General features: G+C 39.1%; 1 protein-coding gene and 1 long non-coding RNA gene across 2 annotated transcripts; both read left to right on the top strand.

Annotated features, from left to right (window-relative positions):
• Positions 1-387: 387 nt before the first annotated feature.
• On the top strand, positions 388-5350 carry LOC116006650 (OBERON-like protein). Its single transcript, XM_031247105.1, is given in 4 exon segments — positions 388-576; positions 1285-2446; positions 4597-5087; positions 5089-5350. Coding segments are annotated over 3 exon segments (1701 nt in total). The 5' UTR covers positions 388-576; positions 1285-1305; the 3' UTR covers positions 5158-5350.
• A 10415-nt stretch (positions 5351-15765) lies between these two features.
• Positions 15766-18567, top strand: LOC116007624. The gene is made up of 3 exons (XR_004095304.1): positions 15766-16081; positions 17356-17818; positions 17887-18567. It is a non-coding gene; the product is annotated as an uncharacterized LOC116007624 (long non-coding RNA).
• The last annotated feature ends 2361 nt before the right edge of the window (positions 18568-20928 follow it).

Genomic DNA, 20928 nt, shown 5'->3' with positions numbered 1-20928 from the left:
CCCGTAACACACGTATCCGTAGCGTAATCGTAGACCCCGTTTACATTTACGCTATCACAAGGAAACATTTTAATACTTAGATGACTAAATTGAGCAAAGAATTAATTAAAGTACATTTTTTAAGTAAATCGCAATAGTCAAGAGACCTCATCGAGTATTAACTCTTTTATTATTATTAAAGTTATAGGAAAATTTTATAAGAACTTTAAAAATTGGAAAAAAAAAGAAAGTGAGGATAGGATTGGGAATAGAAGAAAAACCCAGAGACAAAAATGCTTCTATTTCTTTTTCCATAAATATTGTAATAAAATGTAATGTAAAAATCCAATATAGAAATTGCAGTGACTGATGGAGTTTAAAAATTAGACGTTTTAAAGTTAAACCGTCAAACATGGAATCCTTCATCGTCACACTTCAACGGCCACAATACTCTTCGAGATTATCAATGGACAAAGCCTCATACTTTCTGACGGCCTAGGGTTTTCTTTTTTCCCCTTTTCCTTTTTCCCGTTTAGCTTCGAGGAAATTGGAATATTCAGGAGCTGATTTTCTTCGTTTTCCACCGTTTTTTTCCTGGTGAGTAAAACTCTGATTTTTATAAACCCTAGATCTTCCTTTTTGCTTATGTATTTCAGTCTTTATATGTTTTTTTTTTTTTTTTTCCTGTTAGCATTGATTTGCTTTGTTTATTTCATTTCTGGGTTTGTTAATTTAGTTTGATCTTATAATAATTTAGTCATGGCAGTGCATTTTTTAGCTTCTTCTTTGCAGGTGCCTTGTTGGATCTTTTCTTGATTGCTAATTATAACTTCTTTTAGCTTAATTTTCTTTTGTTTGATGTTTTTCTATAAGATATTGAAGAACAGAGTAGTCAGGTGCTGTCAATATGTTCATACAAGTTGTTCAGATACAGACTCTCTATTTGCTTAGTTTAAACTAAAACACTGATTTCCATAGATTATTGAGTTAAAAGTCAGTTGTTTACTTTGCAACTAGTAATAGAGATTCAAAAATAAGAAAATATTTGTAGGTTTTATGCTGGATACATGAAATACTTGGGGAAGCTTTCTGGGTCAGGGGTGATGCTACCTACTCAATATTTTGGTAGGTATCAATATGCTTTAGATGCAAAACATTTGTGAATTTGTACTAGCAATTCTTTTTTGTGTTTATTACTTTATAATTTGATGAAAATAGATTGCTTATGAAAATATTTTCATAAGCATGAGAAGTGGGGAAAACATAATAGATTGATAGAGTGCTTTTCTTGTTTTTGCTTTCAAGGTTGTACTGGACATTAACTAAATGGGAATGTCTTCTGGGTCTCACTTTAATCACCAAGCTTCTCCAAAAATGCTGCCACCTCGCCAACAACCTCGGCCTGGTGGGTTACAGACTAATTTATCCTTAGTCTCATCTGATGCTTGTGGGTCTCCTAACCTTCAAGAACGCGGCTCAAACTCTGATCAGGTTCGTGAATCCCCCTCTGAAAGTGCTAGTTCTCGTGAAACATGGCCCACACCTGATGCTTTGGTTGGGAAGAAAATGGACAAGGAGAAAGAGAAAGAGAATGGCTTCGCTGAGAATTCTGTTGTCCGCCACTTATCAAGCTCAGATAAGATGTCTCTTCAAGATGTTGCCCGAGAACGGGTGGATTTAATAGCAGATAGAATGCAACATCTCCCAGATGAGTATCTAGAGAAGTTCAAATTTGAACTCCGTGCTCTTCTTGAAGGACTGGGTGGTTCTCAGCATAGAGATGAATTCCTATTTTTACAGAAACTAGTTCAGAATAGGGGTGATTTGACAGATAAAACATTGATTATGGCTCACAGAGCCCAGCTAGAAATCCTAGTAGCTATTAAGACTGGCATTCAGGCATTTCTACATCCAAGTGTCAGCCTCTCGCAAGCTTCTCTAATTGATATTTTCTTGTACAAGAGATGTAGAAACATAGCTTGTGGAGGTGTCCTTCCAGCAGAGGACTGTGCTTGTGAAGTTTGCTCCAAGAAGAATGGTTTCTGCAATCTTTGCATGTGTGTGATCTGTAACAAGTTTGATTTTGAGGTCAACACATGCCGATGGATTGGTTGTGATCTATGTTCCCATTGGACTCATACCGATTGTGCTATTCAAAATAGGCTGATTGGAATGGGCCCCTCTGTGAAAACTGGGAGTGGCTCAGCTGAAATGATTTTCAGGTGCCGAGCCTGCAACAGGACATCTGAATTATTAGGTTGGGTGAGAGATGTTTTCCAGCACTGTGCACCAACCTGGGATAGGGAAGCTTTTATAAGAGAATTTGATTATGTTAGTAGAATATTCCGTGGAAGTGAGGATCCTAGAGGCTTGAAATTATTTTGGAAGTGTGAGGAACTTATTGATAAGCTGAAAAGTGGTGCTGCTGAGCCTATGGCATGTAAAGTTATTTTGTCATTTTTTCAAGGTAAGCACAACTCAAAAGATTACATTATCTTTCTCTCTCTAGTTATATGTCATACTTGAAATATTTTTCCAGAATTTTTTTAAAAATGATATAATTGAGTTGAATCTGGTTGATAGATAAAAGTATATTGGATGTGATACACTTGCTTTGGTTTGGGCGCTCTACAGGAACTGCTCAGCTTGTATATTTGCTTTGCTTGTTCTAAAATTAGAAATTTTCTTCTACACATGCCTCAATAATACTGTAATCTCATGTTTGGTTCTATATACTTTAATAACATGATGGGAAATGCACTGGTATACTGAGAATAAAAGTTACTAAAGGAAATTACATTTTAGGTATATGGACTGTACATATAATTTAACTATGTGTTATCAGAATTTCAACTATTCTGGGGTTGTGAGAAAAGAGATCTCCCTTCTGCCAAAGGAGCTGGAATGACTAAAAGAACTGGTAATTAAAACTTTAACAAACCGTCATTATCATTTACCATAAGCACTTCAGCTGTTCAGCAGTCTGATTGTACCTAGTTTTCAGCATTACAAGCTTGCCTATCTGATTGTTGAAGTTCTTAATTGAAGGGACGACTACGCGTAGTTACTTACATCTGAAACACATCTTAGAGCAACTCCAATAGGGGTTCTTTGGTGGTTTTTGGAACAGGAAAAAACTGATCCACTGGTTTTTCACTAATGTGGAGGCTGGTGCATTTTCCTCCATTTTTGCAGGTTAAAAAAAAGGGCCGTGAGACTCGCAATTGCGTATCACGGCACGACCCAAAACACACGCGCCCGCTTGGGCGATTGAGAGTGGCGGCCACTCTCAATCTTTGTTTTGTTTTTTAAATTTTCTTCTGTTTTGTTTTTCATGCAACAGTGTTCCTTTTTTTTTTTTTTTATACATTTAATATGTTTGTTTTTTATTGTTTTATTATTTTTGTTCTAAAATTTTCACAAAATTCAAATATGTAATATATTTTTTTTAATTAAATTTTGAATGATTTAATTACAATTAAAATTTAAAATGATTAAAATAAATAGAGAAACAATGAAAATTAATTTAAATGCTTGTAATTATCATTTTAATTAAATGTAGCTATGTTTATTTAAATTAATTTTCATTACAATTATAAATTTATAATTCAAATAAATAAAGTAATAATTAAAATATAGGATAGTTAAATGGTGGATCCACAAAAAAACTGAGAAAAAACTTAAAACTAATGGAGAGAAGGGTTTTTGTGATTGAGTGAGATAGTAGATAATGAGGTGGATGCTGGGACCCACAAAAAACAGGGAAAAAAACCCCAACTATTGAGGATGCTCTTATTTGAGGTACTTCTTTCTTTTATTTTTTGGGGTACATCTGATGTAATTCTGTTTTTTTTTTGGGTACATCTGGTGGTGGATGGGGTGATGGGTGAACTCAAGTTTATTGCATAGGAAAAGGGTTTATTAACTTACTATTAATCTACACGCTGAGCCCCCAAACCTCATATGATGCATTTCTTTGATATGCCATGTTCTTTTTTGCGCAACTCCTTTTATCTTATAAGTTTATCTGATTTATTATGTTCCACAAGTTCCTCATATTTTTCAATTGTTTCACTATAAGTTGAGACAAGTGCTAGAAAACATGGCTTTAATGCTCTGCTGAATGTTTCCACTTTTCTTTCTTTTTATGCTTAATAACTTCCCATGGAGATTATGCTGTAACTTTACTGCTGATGGTTTTCCTGTTCATGGTAGGTATAGGAACTGACAGCAACCATCATTAATGTTTGCCTTCTCAAGTTGATCTAAAATACTTGTTACTTTTACTTTTTATACTAAATTGATGTTGCTTGATATTTAGAAGCTTGATCTCAAAAGGTTGAGATAGTTGGTTAGCTATGGGCAACCTAGGTTGGTTTGCCTCCTTGTGGTCCTTTGCCGGTTAGGATCACAAGGCGGGGTTTATCCCGTGCACACTCTCGGGTAGTGGCTGTTGGTTTCCCTCATCCCTCAAAAAAAAAAAAAGGTTGTGACACCTTAAGCACTTCACCTAGCAAATTATGACAAGAGTGCAGATGGATGTACTTGGATGTTGTATTTTAATATATACTGTAATTTGTTTTGCATACATATCTGACTTCTGAGCGTATACTACAGAGCTTGAGGTGGATGCATCTAAGAGTCAAGAAGGAGATGAGGTAGGGCGTTTGATAGCTCCACAGGAAGCGTTCACGAGGATTGCTGATGTTGTACAGGAAGCCATTAGAAAAATGGAAATGGTAGCTGAGGAGAAGATGCGGATGGTAAAGAAAGCTCGTCTGGCTTTTGAAGCATGTGATCAGGAGCTCAAGGATAAAGCCCGGGAAGTGGATGCACTGAAGATGGATAGGCAGAGGAAGAAGCAGCAGATTGATGAGCTCGAAAGCATTGTAAGGCTTAAACAGGCAGAGGCTGAAATGTTCGACCTGAAGGCCAGTGAGGCGAGACGAGAAGCTGAGAGGCTACAGAGGATTGCACTTGCCAAGACCGAGAAGTCCGAAGAGGACTATGCTAGCAGGTATCTCAAGCAAAGATTGAGCGAGGCTGAAGCCGAGAAGCAGTATTTGTTCGAGAAAATCAAGCTTCAGGAAAGCTCGAGGGCTTCACATAGCTGGGGGAAGTGACCCATCCCAGGTGATGATGTATTCTAAGATTCAAGATTTGCTTAAGAACATGTAAAATGTTGTGTCAATGAAAGAGAGCCAATCAAATGACCCGTATTTTCTCCCCCTCTCTCTTGTGTATTTGTTAGGTTTCCTAATGTAATACTCCTTGTTTCACTGTGTACTCATTGTTCGGAGTTAGTACTTTATTTTCACTATTCCATTGAAAACCTTTTGTTGCATGAATAGTTAAATTAGTGGATCAGAAAGGCATGGTGTCCCTTGATAAGGAAGGAATGTATATTAAAATATCTTAATATTCAAGACGGGCCATATATAGGTGAACATTATAGGTGATCTAGATCTTAATTTCAGGTGGAATATTTGTAAGTGAAAAAAATACTCTAAATCATTTTTCATTTAGAGGTGGTTTGATAGTTAGGAAAATTCAAAAATTTTGCTTAAATTTTGAAAAGTAAAAAAAATTGTTATGTGCTTTGACATGGAGATGTTAAAGTCAACTAGAAATGTGATTCCATTATGGGGTGTTTGGTTAGGTGTAACTATGGTGTAAAGGAATTACAATTCAATGAATTGTCCAATTACGCTCCAATTACCTCATTTGGTTGGAGGGAATTGCAATTTCACCAAATTGAAATTCCGTTCCCTCCAAATGAGGAATTGCAATTCATGGGATATCCCCATGAATTGCAATTTGGTGGAGGAGAGGGGCAAATTTGTTAGTGTAAAGATAATTTTGTCCCTCTCCTAATACTCTGTCTTTTATTTATTTATTTTTTTAATTTATCATTAGTATTATATATATATATATATATATATAGAGGATCAAATGCGTCGGAATACTTTAGGTAAAAAAAATAGAGTTAAATCTCAACCATAGATTTAGTCCAAATCAACAGTCCAAACTGAAGAATAACTAAAAAAATACGCGGTGGTTGTAGTTTTGAGTTGGTAAGTTTAGATGTTCTTTTTCTTTGAGTACATATTTTTTCCTTTTTAAAGTGCACATTTTTTTCTTCTTCAAGTGCATATTTCTTTCGTCGAGTGCACATGTTCAGTCATTGTACTTAGTCTTCCCTTTGAGTAAAAATCTTTATAACTTCGAGTGCAAACATTTGGCCTTCAAGTGCACATTTATGTGTGTTCAAGTGCATATTTATTGGCCAATGTTTATTATATGTTTTGCATTATTTTCAATAATCTATAACTAAATTTCTAATGAAATTTATGATATTTATAAACGATTTGTATGCGAATTGCTTTAATAACACTTAAGTTGGATAACTTTTTTTTTTTTCTTACCATAAATTGCTTCAATTCGATTAAACATAATTATGCCTTCGAGTGCAGATTTTTGCCCTTAAGTACACATTTTTATGTCTCCAAGTGCATACTTTTGTGCCTCCAAGTGCACAATTATGTGCGAGTGTTTATCATATGTTTTGTCTTCTTTTTAATAATACATAACTACATTTTTAATGAAACTTTTGAGATTTACAAAGGATTTGTATGAACAATTGCTTTAATAATACTTAAGTTGAATAACTTCCCTTTTTGGTACCATAAGTTGCATCAATTGCACATCTATTTGCCTTTGAGTGTAAATTTTTGCCTTCAAGTGCATTTTTTTTTACTTCAAATGCACAACTCTGGGCCAATATTTGTTATATCTTTTGTATTCTTTTCAATAACATATAACTAAATATCTAATGAAATTTGTGAGATTTACAAACGATTTGTATAGGTAATTGCTTTATTAACACTTAAGTTGAATAACATTCCATTTTGGTACCATAAATTGCATCAATTGCACATCTATTTACCTTCGAGTGCATAATTTTTGCCTTCAAGTGCACATCTTTGTATCTTCAAGTGCATGGTTTTGAGCTTTCAAGTGCACAATTTTTATTAATTCGAAAGAAATTTTTTTAAAGAGCATTAGATCTGGATGAATTCAATGGCTAAGATTTGTTCGCATTTTTTACATGGGGAGTCATTTGGACATGATCCTAGACCTATATATATATATAGAGTCATTTACTGTTATTGGGGCATTGCCAATTTTAGTCCACTTCATTAATTTTTGCTACATTGCGGCCAGTCTTATTTATTCCTTGCCACTTTTAGTCCACTGTTAAATTTTTTGTCAAATGACCGTCCAAAACAGGGGTATTTTTAATCTTTTCATGGTTTGATCATCTCCTTGACCCTTTGCAGTAGTTTTTCTTATTACGCTCACCTTTCAATCTCCGGCTTGATGGATCTTGTACAATACCACTTGAAGATGGGAAATCAGACTCTTCAATATGGACATAACCAACCTCGGTTTCAACTCTTTTCTTTGCACTTTCAAAAGCTTCTTCTAGCTGCATTGTTGTCTTGACTAGAAACAATTAGTCTTTGAAACTTCCTGGTCATCTCAACAACCCAAATTGAAGGAGCAACACCAACATTAGAAGACAAAGAACCCATATCAACAGCCTTGCCTTCAGCAACTTTCTTTGTCCACCTTTTCAAAACGTATTTATCGGGAATAGAACAAATGCAATGTACATTCATAATGCGTAAACAATGGCAGCACAAAATTCCTAATTCAGAAAACAACTTACAGTTGCAACAAATATCCAAATTGATAGGCTTAAAACTAACTTCATGCCTTATAACATTTTTATCAGGACGCCAAACATGATACTTGAAATGACAGCCATCATCCAAAACACTATCTTGATGACAAGCAGTACCTTTCAAGAATTGTTCCTCAAACAAATAATATATTTCAATGGTATATACCTCTCTAGCATGTGAAAGAAGTTTCACATCATCCATCATCATACTGGGAATGCCTTGAGCACACCGAAAATCCTCACCATTTTCCTTACTTCTCCATTCAGAAACAACGCTCACAAACGATGAATAGAAATCACAAAGCCCTGCTGTCTTTGTTAGCTTCCTAGAAATTAAATGGTTTGTGGACTCACTCCTTTGTGAGGATAAAATGCCACCAGAAAAGTAATCCTTGTTAAATGCCAGACACCATTTTTCCCAACAATCATACAGTTTTTCTAACCACGGATTCTTATGACACTTATAATCAATCACCATCCTGAAAATCATAAGATCACCAAAGGAAAAAATATTCACAATTTTAGAAACTATATTCACAATCTGATAACTCTATGTTCACAAATACACTCCTCTACATTAACAGTTTTTAAGATCTCTGAACTCAAACTTGTAGAAGTCTGATAAACGTTCACACATTTAAATCTCAAATACTCTATATTCACAGTTTGAAAAGTCCACATTCACACATTTCAGTGATACTTGTTCAGTAATTATATTACTATCTGTTCTACATTCACACATTCATTTCTCTATATTCACAACTTCTATACTCTATATTCACATTTTGAAAAGTCCACATTCACACATTTCAGTGATACTTGTTCAGTAATTATATTACTATCTGTTCTACATTCACACATTCATTTCTCTATATTCACATCTTCAATTCTCTATATTCACAGTTTGAAAAGTCCACATTCACACATTTCAGTGATACTTGTTCAGTAATTATATTACTATCTGTTCTACATTTACACATTCATTGCTCTATATTCACAGCTTCTATACTCTATATTCACAAATAAATAAGTCATTATTTTACAAAAATAGTAATGAAAATTCAAAATAAATTCAAATTCAAATACTGTAAAACACAAAGTGAATGAGTAAAATACAATAACATACCTTGACCAATACAATTCAAACTCAGCTTCTGTGTCTGTGTACTTCAACAAACAATTAAATAGATCCATGAAATCCTTATGTATAATGGTAAGTCTAGACATATGCGTCGTAGACATAACACCATTAAACAACTTCTCGCAACTGGTGTTGTCTCGATTGACTTCGTGAGGTCAATAGACAATATAGCGGATCCGCTAACCAAAGGGTTAAGTAAAGAAGTTGTCGAGAGGTTGCACGAGGAATGAGTCTAAAGCCCTTGAGCTAAAACTTCCATAGTGGATACCCAACCTAGCTGGCACCTAGGTTCAATGGGACAACTAAATTATGTAGTAGCATGTCACTGTGGGGGTCCCGGACTCCCTACCACTCCTCGTTAAAACAGTGAGTCCCGATCGAGGCTAGCACCTTAGTGCTTTAATGATTCGATTGTTGAATTGATTTGTGCTAAGTGCGCAAAGTCAATTAACATGTGTTGAGTTGCGGGAAACTCGAGAAAGAATCACCTATGTGAGAGAGAAGTGTGGGTCGCTTCAAAGGAGAATTGAATTGGGCTTAATTCTTTAGAAACTCTTGTAGAACCAGGCAGGTGTCCCACGACCAAAATGGGCACACTCATGAGAACAGGACGTGGTTGGATGGTTCCTGTGTGGGATTTGTCAATGTCTACACAAACGGCAGTCGGTTCAAAGACATCGCGTTTTACCGTACAGCCAGTAGAGTATATAGATCTCACGAGGCAAGCTTCAAAGGGTTACACCTACCTTTGCTATGCAGGAATCAACCGTTGAACGCAGTTGTTTCCGATTTAAAAATTCTCTTGAAAATCAATTTTTCATTCATGTGGGGGATTGTTGGAAAAATAGCACTAAAATGGCATTTTAAGTGGCCATTTTGTGGTATAAATATATGTAGGGTCCACATCCGATTTGGGTCGGGTCAGAGTGGATTCGGATTCTTCGTAGTGAGACGAAGAGATACGCTCAAAATGGATAATGGGTGAATGAGAAATTGGTTCTCAAAGTAGACCCATTTGAGAAGGAATTTTAAGTGAGGAAAAGCTTATTAGCTTTGTCCCACATTGGTTGGGAATGAGGATTTGCCCCACTATAAATACAAGAGCCTTTTTAAGGCTAATTGACTTGTATGGCATAGAGGTTCTCTCTCGCGCGCAAGGGGGGGGGGTGCAAATCAAATCCCAAAATGAGTTCGAAAAGGCTTGAACTTGTGTGCGCCGGCACCTGCGGGCACGAATGTCGTCCGGAAAAGTGGCTGGCCTTGCGGGCTACATTATGCCAAAATTCCGAATGAGTTTTCCATCTCAGACCACATGAGATCGAACTGATCTCTCGTTCGAGACATCAAATGAGCTGACCTCGAGAGGTAGTTCGATGTCTCGAAGCTCAGCGGAGTCGACCTCTCGAAGGTCGTTTGCGTGCGATGTCGCGCGGCCCGGGCTGGCGCGCGCGTCCGATGTCTCGCGGACCAGTGCGATGTCTCGCTGCCGGCATGATGTCTCGAAGCTTGCACTTCTCGACGTCTCGTGGCACGACGATATCTCGATGGTTCACAGTTTGGACCATGTCTCGCACTACGACTCCAGTAACCTGTCGAACGCGATGTTTCACTTACTGTGTCCGTTCAGAAATGACTCTTGATATTACGGAATTAATTTGATTAATTCCAATCATTTTTTTCAGAGTTATTTCATGAATAATGGGACTTGGTAGTGGGTGTAAATGTTGGTTAGTGGCAGAATTAAATTTCTGCTAAGTGGGAGGAGGTTACGAAATGGATTATCAATGCCATGATTAATGCTATGATCCACTCTCCTCTACTATATATTCATTGTGAGCAGCAGGTTTGGAACACACCAAGAACACACGACATACACTGCTTTCTCCTCAAAACTCTGCTCACATTTCCTTCTAGCCACCTGCGTTGAACCCACGTTCCTAGTTCGCCGGATCCAAGTTCGTGTGCTCGAACGATTGGATCGTAGTACGTTTTATCCTGGGAAACCTAGACCGCAATGCTCCAGCACCCCGGGAGGCGGTAAATAAGGTTTTAAGGAGAGTGGCAACACGACTCGTGCTTCCAACCACCCGAGTTCGTCCGGATTTCATCCTCAACCGTAGTTCAGGTTTCAACCTTTTGTAGGTTGTATTGTTTCCTGTAATATTATCCTTCGTGGATAATTTTTCTGTTGTATTTCCATTATTTCCTTGTATTTTCGAGATCAACCTTGTAACAACCTCAAGTCCCTTTACCTCCCTGGATAGTGTTGATCATTCACCTACTTTATTTTGAATCCTAAGAATGCAATTGCAATTGACATTTCCTGATTCATTAATTTATTCTTCCCAGGCAATTGATAGTAGTATTAGAGAAAACTCTAGGCAAGTAAAGCCCCTTTTAGCAACTCTGGTATGTCTTTGTCATACAGTGCTAAATTTTCTTAACTTGAGCATGAATTTGGATCTTTCATATATTAATGTTGGCAATGTGCAGAATCTTGTGGATCTTGCCGGAAGTGAGCGTGCTTCACAAACAAGTGAAGATGGTACAAGGTTGAAGGAAGGAAGTCACGCACATAAATAGAAGTTTGCTGACTTTAACCACTGTAATTAGGAAGCTAAGGTAAGAGAATATTTGCAAATGATTGTTGGATTTGTCCAGTACTTAATTTCAATTTAGCTGGGTCATCTGCATGGATTATGTGTCTTCCTTTAATTCTTTTGCATGTGAGAATCATTTTCTATTCTTTTCTGATAACCAGTTTCCTTCATGAAGAATAGTAGACAGAATTGATGGGTGTGTGCACTATTTTATCAATGGTAGAATTCATGAGGCTTTCTGACTTTTATCGTTCTATATATTTCATTTTCTTGAGCCAATAGCTTTTGATAGATTTTTTTTTGAGTACTAGATATTTAGTTAGACTAGATGAAGTACGTTGATCAATACCTTTTCATCAAATTCTATTTTCCATTATTAATAAAGACAGACATGAGTAGTTGCCTTATGTGATTTCTAAATTCATGTATTCTCTGCACTCCTTTTGATGGGTTATGACATCATAATATTTCTTCGAGAGCTTTACTTCTTTGTAGAGTAAAATGGTGCTATTTGAGATATAATATCTATTTAGTGTCTGCACAAGGTTAACGAGAAATTGGTTTTATTCTTTTATTGGAAGGTTTTTGATGGGCATGGTGAAATGGATGCAACATCGTTTGTTAGGAATAATATTCTTAGTTTATAAGAATGTTCCGTTGATACATCTTCACTGAAGAACATGCTAGAGACACTTTTGAGAATCTTCTTTCACTATGGAACAAGTATTGGCCACATTTTCTCACTTGTAATTTCAATTATTCCTCTTATTTTTCTTAATTAATTTCCTATATGTATACTTAGATATAATAGGATTCTATAATACAATTATTATGTATAGGTTCCTAACTTAAAATTAGAATATTAAAGTCTTAAATAAAATTCTATAATACAATTGTGTATAGATGCCTAAACTTAAAATTATAATATTGAAGTCTTAATAGGATTTCTATAATACAATTCTGTATAGTTCCTAACTAACCCATTATCCTACCCAAAACAACAGTATATAAACCCCTCTCTTGCTCCCTGGTATTCACCCACAACTAAACCTAACATATTCTGCAACACACCATCTACGTGACTTCCTAATCTATGGTTCTTATGAACATATTTCTAATGACACATGGATATTAGTCATGGCAAATGCACTAAAGTTAATTTACATTGACACACAATCATTATCATTGATTACCACCAGTAACCAAGATGCAATAAAGACACAGCCAGCAAAAAGGAAACTCAACTTCACTAAAGATGGAGAAGATGAAGACAATTCCGAGCCTCAGCAAATGCGCACTAAAAGAAATTAATTTACTCTACTCAAATTAGTACTCTTTATCCAATTGTTTTCTTCCACTAGATGGTCATGATAGATAGTCATTAATAGTTAGCGGTTTATTTTTTTTTATTTACTTTAGTTGTTATTTAGCTATTTATAGTTTCGTTATCCTTTATTTAATTATATAAGCACCAGGACTATTTCTTTTATTTTTATTAATTTAACATTTTTTTTATTAATTTCGTTATTTTCAATTTCTTTATCTTTTATTAAAATATAAGAGATTTTAACATTTTTCTCTGGTATTATTATATGACTACTTTAACCAATTAAGAATGACTAATTTAAAAATATGTGATCGAGTAATATACGGGAATATGAATAAAATACTCTTTATTAATGCTAAAACGGGTACAGAACGACATACCCTACGAGAAACCGGTCTACGTGACAGTGGGTCAGAGGTTCCCGGTCTCTTTGACTATTATATAGTTGAAACAGCCAAAAGTCCTTCTGCCATCATTAAATGCGCCTTTTATAGGTGACCTCGGGGACAAGTTCCAGGCCGGCGGCATGCACTATGCGTGTCAAGCATGCACCGGTCCTTAAGGCGGTCCTACGGGTGAAGGCCAGGTGTAAGCCCCGAACGGGTCAAGATTATACAAGCGAGATTCCCAGTTCAAGGTCAGGACACCCGGTTATCGAGGTCAGCCCTGAGGTCGAGTAACATACCTAACCGACCTAACTAGACTGGGCAGGTGGTCAGGGTTAATCCGCAACAATAGACCAGTAGGTTAAGAACAGACCGGTACTTATACTTAGACCGGTAAAATCTTACCGGGCTATGTAGATCGGGATTTTATCCCTATCAACTAGCCCCCCTTCTCGGTCTCCGACGACTCCCGAGGAGAGCGGAGGCTGGGATATACAGATAGGCCCCGGGCCTGATCATCGCCCTGACACTAGAAGGGGCGCGCTGGATGACGTGAGGGATGACGTTAGCCCTAGTCGACACGTGTCGTGCTTGGACGGCTCCTAGGGAGTAGCGTAGGGGTTGCGGGGAAGCGAATCGTCGCGTCGTTCCTACGCCATCTATAAATACGGAGGTCCGCAGCGAGGATTCGCTTTACGCAACCTTACTCAACGAGCCAGAGCTTCTCGAGCATCAGAGCGTCCTGCCAACCCGGAACCGAGCTCACTTGGCAACTCATTTTTTCCTACAGGTACCGATTATTCGAACTAATTTACTTTAGTCCTAGTCTTTTTTATTGTGGTTCTTTTACGTCCCGGGCTGCCCTTAGTAAGACGTCTCCTCGTCTTTGCAAGGTATAGCCATGAGCGAGTCAGATAGCCAGAACATGTCCGTCCGTAGTTACGGTGGCTCGGTCGAGGTTAGGTCGTTCACGGTCTCGTCCTACGACTCCGTGATACACGACATAGAGGCATACTCGGGAGAACCTGAGGGACCTTCCCGACCCATCAACCAAAGCCCAGTACTCCTCCAACCAACCCTGCCGCCGATGCCGAGTCCCGACCCGTGACGGAGCCCTTTGTGATGGAAGTAGGGACCTCAGGCCAGGGTAAACCTCCCCTAGCTACCCTTAGGAATATAGACTGGCTCTTCGGGCTCCCGGTCAACTCTACTCCCCTAGCATCAACCAGGAGGATTTTCCTAAGCAGCGACGGCCTACGTCAACATACCAGCCTCCTGACCCACGGTGAAATTGAAGAGGCATCGGCTTTCCTGTCCAGGCTCTTCAAATACAACACCAGGAGGTCGCTCGGTAATATAATTGACCGGACCCAAGGGGATTGGCTCGGGATGCACTTGGACTCACTAAAAGCCCCCTTGACGTTCCCGTTCCAGCCCTTCCTTCTAGGCTTCATGAAATACTACGGGGTACTGCCCGGGCAGATCAGCCCTAACGTGCACCGCACCTTGGCGTGTTTTCTACAAATATGTGGTCGCCACAGCCTCTCGGTCACCCTGGAGCTCTTCCGGTTCCTCTTCTCTGTCCGGCCTTTGTCCCCAAAGCACGGGAGAGGGGTGCTCTGCATCCAGTCACAGGGCCATTTCTGCAAGATCCTCCACCTACCCGACAATAATAGAGGGTGGAAGGACCGGATTTTATCGGTTAAGTACCCATGGCCTCTCCCGATCGATCGTGCATGGCCGTCACATGTGACCGAGCATACACGACCGGCCTCAACTCGGGCGCTCAACAACGCGGCCATAAAAATCTCCACCGAAGCATACGAATATGTCATTTTTCGCACGACCGAGGAATATTCGAACGCCAGGCTTGAGCCCCCCAGGTACGACTTGACCTAGAAGTACACGCCCAAGAGAGCGGTCGTAACGGTCGCTGTGGGTCCCCCTCCGGAGTCTAGCTCGTCAAGTTTGTCGCAACTCACTGGACCGAGGGTCGAGAGCCACCTGGTCTTTGATGAACTGCGAATGCTAACTTAGTCTTTTATTGACAGCGATGAGAAGCTTCCCGGTGCTCGCCCGTCCTCCCGCCCCAGCTACCAAGATCAGCCAGGGGTCCAAGAAGGGCGACGCCTCAAAGGCCGGAATAAGGGTGCTAAGGCCGTAGTACCCACTGGGCTCCCGCACACTACTACCCGCCCCGTCAGCCCGACCGGCGAGAAAGATGCTTGCCGGGCAGCCAAGCGCGGCAAAGAAAAAGGGTCTGAAGAGATCGAAGAGGTCGCGCCGATCAAGCGCTCTCGGCGGGAAGGCTCGGGCTTCACGACGTCGGTGTGATACCCCGGTTATTTTTAATATTTTAATAAGATTATTCTTATTTTTAGAATAAATTATTATTATTATTATACGATCAAAAAAATTATGTTAGCCTATTATTAAATTACATTATGTGACCCAAAATTATTTGAGACTAGTTTACTATTATTATTTTATGGCTCTCATTTAATTCTAAACTAAAAATAAAAACTAATTTCTAATATAATGAAACTAATATATGTATATTTGTAGGTACGTAGGCTTATACAGTAGTGTTATAGTGTAGTAATATATATATAAACCTAGGTTAATATATTTGTTGATTAATAAACACACGCACACCACAAAGAAAAAAAGAAAAAAAAAAACCCTACCTATATATATAGAATTTCCCTAAACCCTCTCAAATAATCATCAGCCGTCACCATCATTTTTACTTTCCTATTCGGATCCTTCATCATCAGTCGAACAAGAAAAAAATACACTTAGTCCTCTTCATCATTGGATCAATCATCGATTGGTGTTCTTCCTCTATCATCATCAGGATCACTGTAAGGATTCAAGGGTTTTATTAATTTTGAAATCCAGGTAAGATTTACGTCTACTCAAAATTTATTTACCCCAAACCAAATTATTTAATATGTGATTGTGTGAATTTTTTTTTTCTGCAAAAATCTAATTTTGATATTTTAAAATAATTGCTACATGATTCATGATCTTCGTGAATATTGTATTCTAAATGATAATTGTTTGATTGTGACGTGATAATCAGTATATGAATTCATATTAATTGAATTGTATAGGTAAATAATATTTTTGAATTAAGTATGTTCGTATATATATATAATTGTGCGTGAGTACTGTATATGAGAGTGATTAATAAATATAATTTATTTGGTTTGCATTCTGTTTATATAATTGCGTATACATTGCCTACAAAATATAGTGCTTTGTGAATTGCTGTATTAAACCATTTCATCATTTTCGTACTGATTATAATATATATGTTTTTAATATATTTGTTTGGCAATTAGGCATAAAGAATTAGTATGCAGTATATTATTTATTCGGTATATTATTATTTAGTACAATAATTAGGCCTGAATCATGTGCATATGGTATTTGGTGATTTATATTTCATTTGAGGCATGATAATTAGTACAAAAGTTATAGATACAAGTGTAAAGTTGGATGAGCTACTTGGGTGCAATGATTTTTGATATAAGATGTGAACTTTGAGGGTTAAAGATATATATGTTTTGTCATGGGGATGGTGCCATTTGATATTTTTACCTTGAGGAGTGAGCACTCTTTATATTTGGTGGTTATTTAGAGAGATTGGAATTCTCTCTTTGGAATCTATTTTGAGAGATTAGAGATATCTCTTTGGTTATTATTATACAATTGAAAATTATATTTGGTCATTATCATGAGTTGGAAATTCTTTTGGGATTATTTAAGGATTATAAATCTCTTTGGTGAATATAGTATTGTTTAAAGAGATTTTGAGTATTGATAGTATTATGAAATGTCTTGAGAAATTGATTATATGAAAATGGTGAGATACATATTATATGGTGAATTTTGAGGAAAGAGTATTTGAAAGATTTGGATTATGGATAGGCAATGCCTTGATCTCCTAGGAATTTTTGTGGGTATATTTATATATACTTTAATGTGTGATTTCCTCAAGTTACATTTTAATTGGTTGAAATTTATTGATATTGATGAGAATAAAAATGCTTAAGGGGTTATTGAATATGTTAATTACATGCTCCTATTTGTTATGTGCTATGTGCAAAACATTTTACGGGGTGGAGTAAGTCTTACCAGCCGTCGTGCTGACTTTGTTTCCCCTTTAGTTAATTTTGCAGGTGGTGTTTGCATGATTTGGAGCATGAGAGCGATTTACACCCTTCTAGATTAGTATTTGGAGTTTTATTTTATTAGATAATCTAGAGGTTGTATTTAAAAGAAATGTATTAGTTCATTGTGCTAGTATAAATTATGGGTTATTTTTAGTAGTTGTTTTAGCCTGTGCGTTTAGATATAAGTTGTATCTAAACGTCGCGGTAGCATCCCTATTTTCTGTAGTTTTGGATTTGGGCTTCCGTAGTTATAAGATATTTTTAATTAAATAAATCCATTTTTAATGAAAAATTTTAGTTATGAAAATGGGGGTGTTACAGTCGGTCATCGACGTGCTCCTGAAGCATGAGGACGAGCCCCCGGCTGCCTTGCTGACTAAGATTTATGCAGCGGCTCCTCCCCCAGAATAGACCAGCGGGTGACTAAGATCTATGCATCACTCGAGACCTGATGTAGGTGAGTAATCTCCACTCTACTTTTCACAATCTGCTTACCGATCTCCTAACTCGTTTAATTTTGTCCAGATGGCGCACTCGGTCACCGACCTCTTCGTCCGGGCGAAAGACGGAGATGACATCCACCAAAAAGAGGTCGCTCCACTCAAAAAGGCCCTGGTAAAGCGGGACCCAAGAATTAAAGAGCTGGAGTCCAAGTTGAAGATAGTTGAGGAGACCGGGAAGGTGGCTCTAGAACGGGCCAAGCTCAGCGAGCGGCTCTTGGTGGACACCGTTCTGCTGGCTAATCATGTCTGTCGAGGACTTGAGACTGCGGAAGCCGTTCTCGCACTGCTATGTCTAAGACACCGGTCGGCGAGGACCTGATGTACACGTACTGGACTTGGGCCTTCACCAAGGGTCGCCGGGCGATGCAGAATGAAGTCTGGGCGACTCTTGAAGCTTCGGTCGATGAAGAGGACCTTCCCAAGCTTCTGGTCGTACTTCCCGAGGACGTTCCCGACCCCAGGCCGGCTCCCTTCTTCGAGGTTACCGACCAAGCTTCGGGCTCAGCTGCCGAGGCCCCTCCTGGACAAGTGAGAGAGGTCGCCGAAGAGCGGGCCGCTGAGCAACCCAAGGGAGAGTGACTTTGCTGTAGTGCTATCGGGAGCCCGGCCATGTTGTGCAGGGTGAAACTTTGTTTAGAGAGCTTTCCGACCGTGACCTTTGGGTCTTTTAATATAATATATTTTGCGATTTGCACGCTTCATTCTTCGTTTGCTCACGAGTTTAATCTGCCTTTTTTTTTTTTATTTTGTTTGCCGGTTTTTATTTTTTGCCTGGGCACCGCATTCCCGGGATTGCTCCCACCCTACTAAGGGCTGAGAACTCATAGGGTTCGAAGACCGTTTAACCAGCACCTTACTCTCGCCGAATAAGGTCCGAAGACCGTTTAACTAGGCACCTTACTTCCAGGGTGAGCACCGTACTCTCACTAATTGAGGTCCGAAGACCATTCAATCGAGCACCTTACTCCCCGGGTGAGCACCTTACTCTCACCGTGGTCCGAAGACCGTTTAACCAGGTACCTTACTCCCGGGGTGAGCACCGTACTCTCACCAACTGAGGTCTGAAGACTGTTTAACTGGGCACTTTACTCCAGGGTGAGAACTTTACTCTCACCAACTGAGGTCCGAAGATCGTTTAATCGGGCACCTTACTCCAGGGGTGAGCACCTTACTCTCACCAACTAAGGTCCGAAGATCGTTTAACCGGGCACCTTACTCCCGGGGTGAGCACCTTACTCTCACCGAGGTCCGAAGACCGTTTAACCTGGCACCTTACTCCCGGGGTGAGCACCTTACTCTTACCAACTAAGGTCCGAAGACCGTTTAACATGGCACCTTACTCCCGGGGTGAGCACCTTGCTCTCAGCAACTGATGTCTGAAGACCGTTTAACCAAGCACCTTATTCCCGGGGTGAGCACCTTACTCTCGCTGAGGTCCGAAGATCGTTTAACCGGGCACCTTACTCCCGGGGTGAGCACCTTACTCTCACCAACTAAGGTCCGAATACCGTTTAATCGGGCACCTTACTCTCGGGGCGAGAGCCTTACTCTCACCAAGGTCCGAAGACCGTTTAATCGGGCACCTTATTCTCGGGGTATAAAGACCGATATAAACCGAAACTCTAACCAAAACTGGTTATAGCAGAGATTGGTGAATTACATTAACATAAACGTAGCCTCGCAGGGGCTACAACAATTCCACAACAATTAGGGCCTCGTAGGGCGTACAATGATCTTAAAATAATACCAGGTCACGCAGGCTCCCGCTCTTACCGATATATAATGATAAAAATGGATTAAGTGTTGGGAGTTCCAGATGCAATCAACGGGCTTCCTGGTCGTTGTTTCAAGTCGGTATGTTCCCGGCCTAATGACTACTGAGATAATGTAAGGTCCCTCCCAATTCTGTGCCAACTTCCCGCCCTCGAGCGGTTTACTGGCCTTTCTCTCTCGTAAGACATAGTCACCCACTTGAAAATAACGTGGTCGAATACGGACGTCCCGGTGTGCCTTAAGCTTTTATGATATTCTTCAATTTTCCGGGTTGCCATATCTCTACTCTCTTCTAGGGAGTCCAATTATGAAATTAACATTACATCGTTGCTTTCTTCATCATAGCCTTTCTCCCTAGAGGTCGGGATCCATGCTTCTATGGGCAACCGGGCTTCAGCTTCGTAGACCATCGCGAAAGGTGTTTCCTTGGTAGCTTCGCGTGGAGTTGTCTGGTACAACCATAAGATGTATGGGAGTTCGTCGGCCCAACTGCGTCCGGCGGAGTGCAATTTCTTCTTGAGTCCCTCCAAGATGGTCCGGTTGTCATTCTCGACCTGGCCATTACCCTGAGGGTAGGCTATTGAAGCCCGGACATACCTGGTACCAATGGTGGCCAGGAAGTTCTGAAAGTATTCTCCTTCAAACTATTTTCCGTTATCTGTGACTAACTGCACCGGTACTCCAAACCCAGACAACGTTCTTCCACAAGAACCGATCACATTGTTGCGACGTGATGGTGGCAAGCGGCTCGGCCTCGACCCACTTCGAAAAGTAGTCGATAGCAACAATGATAAATCATCGGCGTCCGGTCAGCTGAGGAAAAGGTCCTAGGATGTCCATGCCCCACTTGGCGAACAAGATGGCCGAACTGACCTGACGCACATGTTTAGGGGGAGATTGTACTTGTTTGGGTGACTTATTTCGAGTGAGATGTCTGCTGGAGTGAGTAGGGTTGTTTTGATCAACATATGTCAAAGGGGGAGATTGTTAGTATAAAATTAATATCTTAATATTAATTTAATCATATAATTGGCATATTGGTAAAGCTAGCTATGTTTAAGGAGTCAAATGTTGATCAAAGGAATGAGGCTGATTTATCTCAAACATTTGTGGTTGAAATTTGCCTCCACTAATCCCTACGTGAAAGTAGTGGACATCATGTCACTAATTGAACAAAAATTATGGAGTTCCTACACTATAAAAGGGGAGCATGGTAATGAAGCAACTTGAAGTTTCAAGAGCATTATTACAAGATTTGTCCAAAGAATTTGTGTAAGAAACATCAAGAAAA

Source organism: Ipomoea triloba, chromosome 15, assembly GCF_003576645.1.
Source record: "Ipomoea triloba cultivar NCNSP0323 chromosome 15, ASM357664v1".
NCBI lineage: Eukaryota > Viridiplantae > Streptophyta > Magnoliopsida > Solanales > Convolvulaceae > Ipomoea > Ipomoea triloba.
Note: the sequence above shows the minus strand (reverse complement) of the source record. Positions and strands in the feature narration are given on the sequence as shown.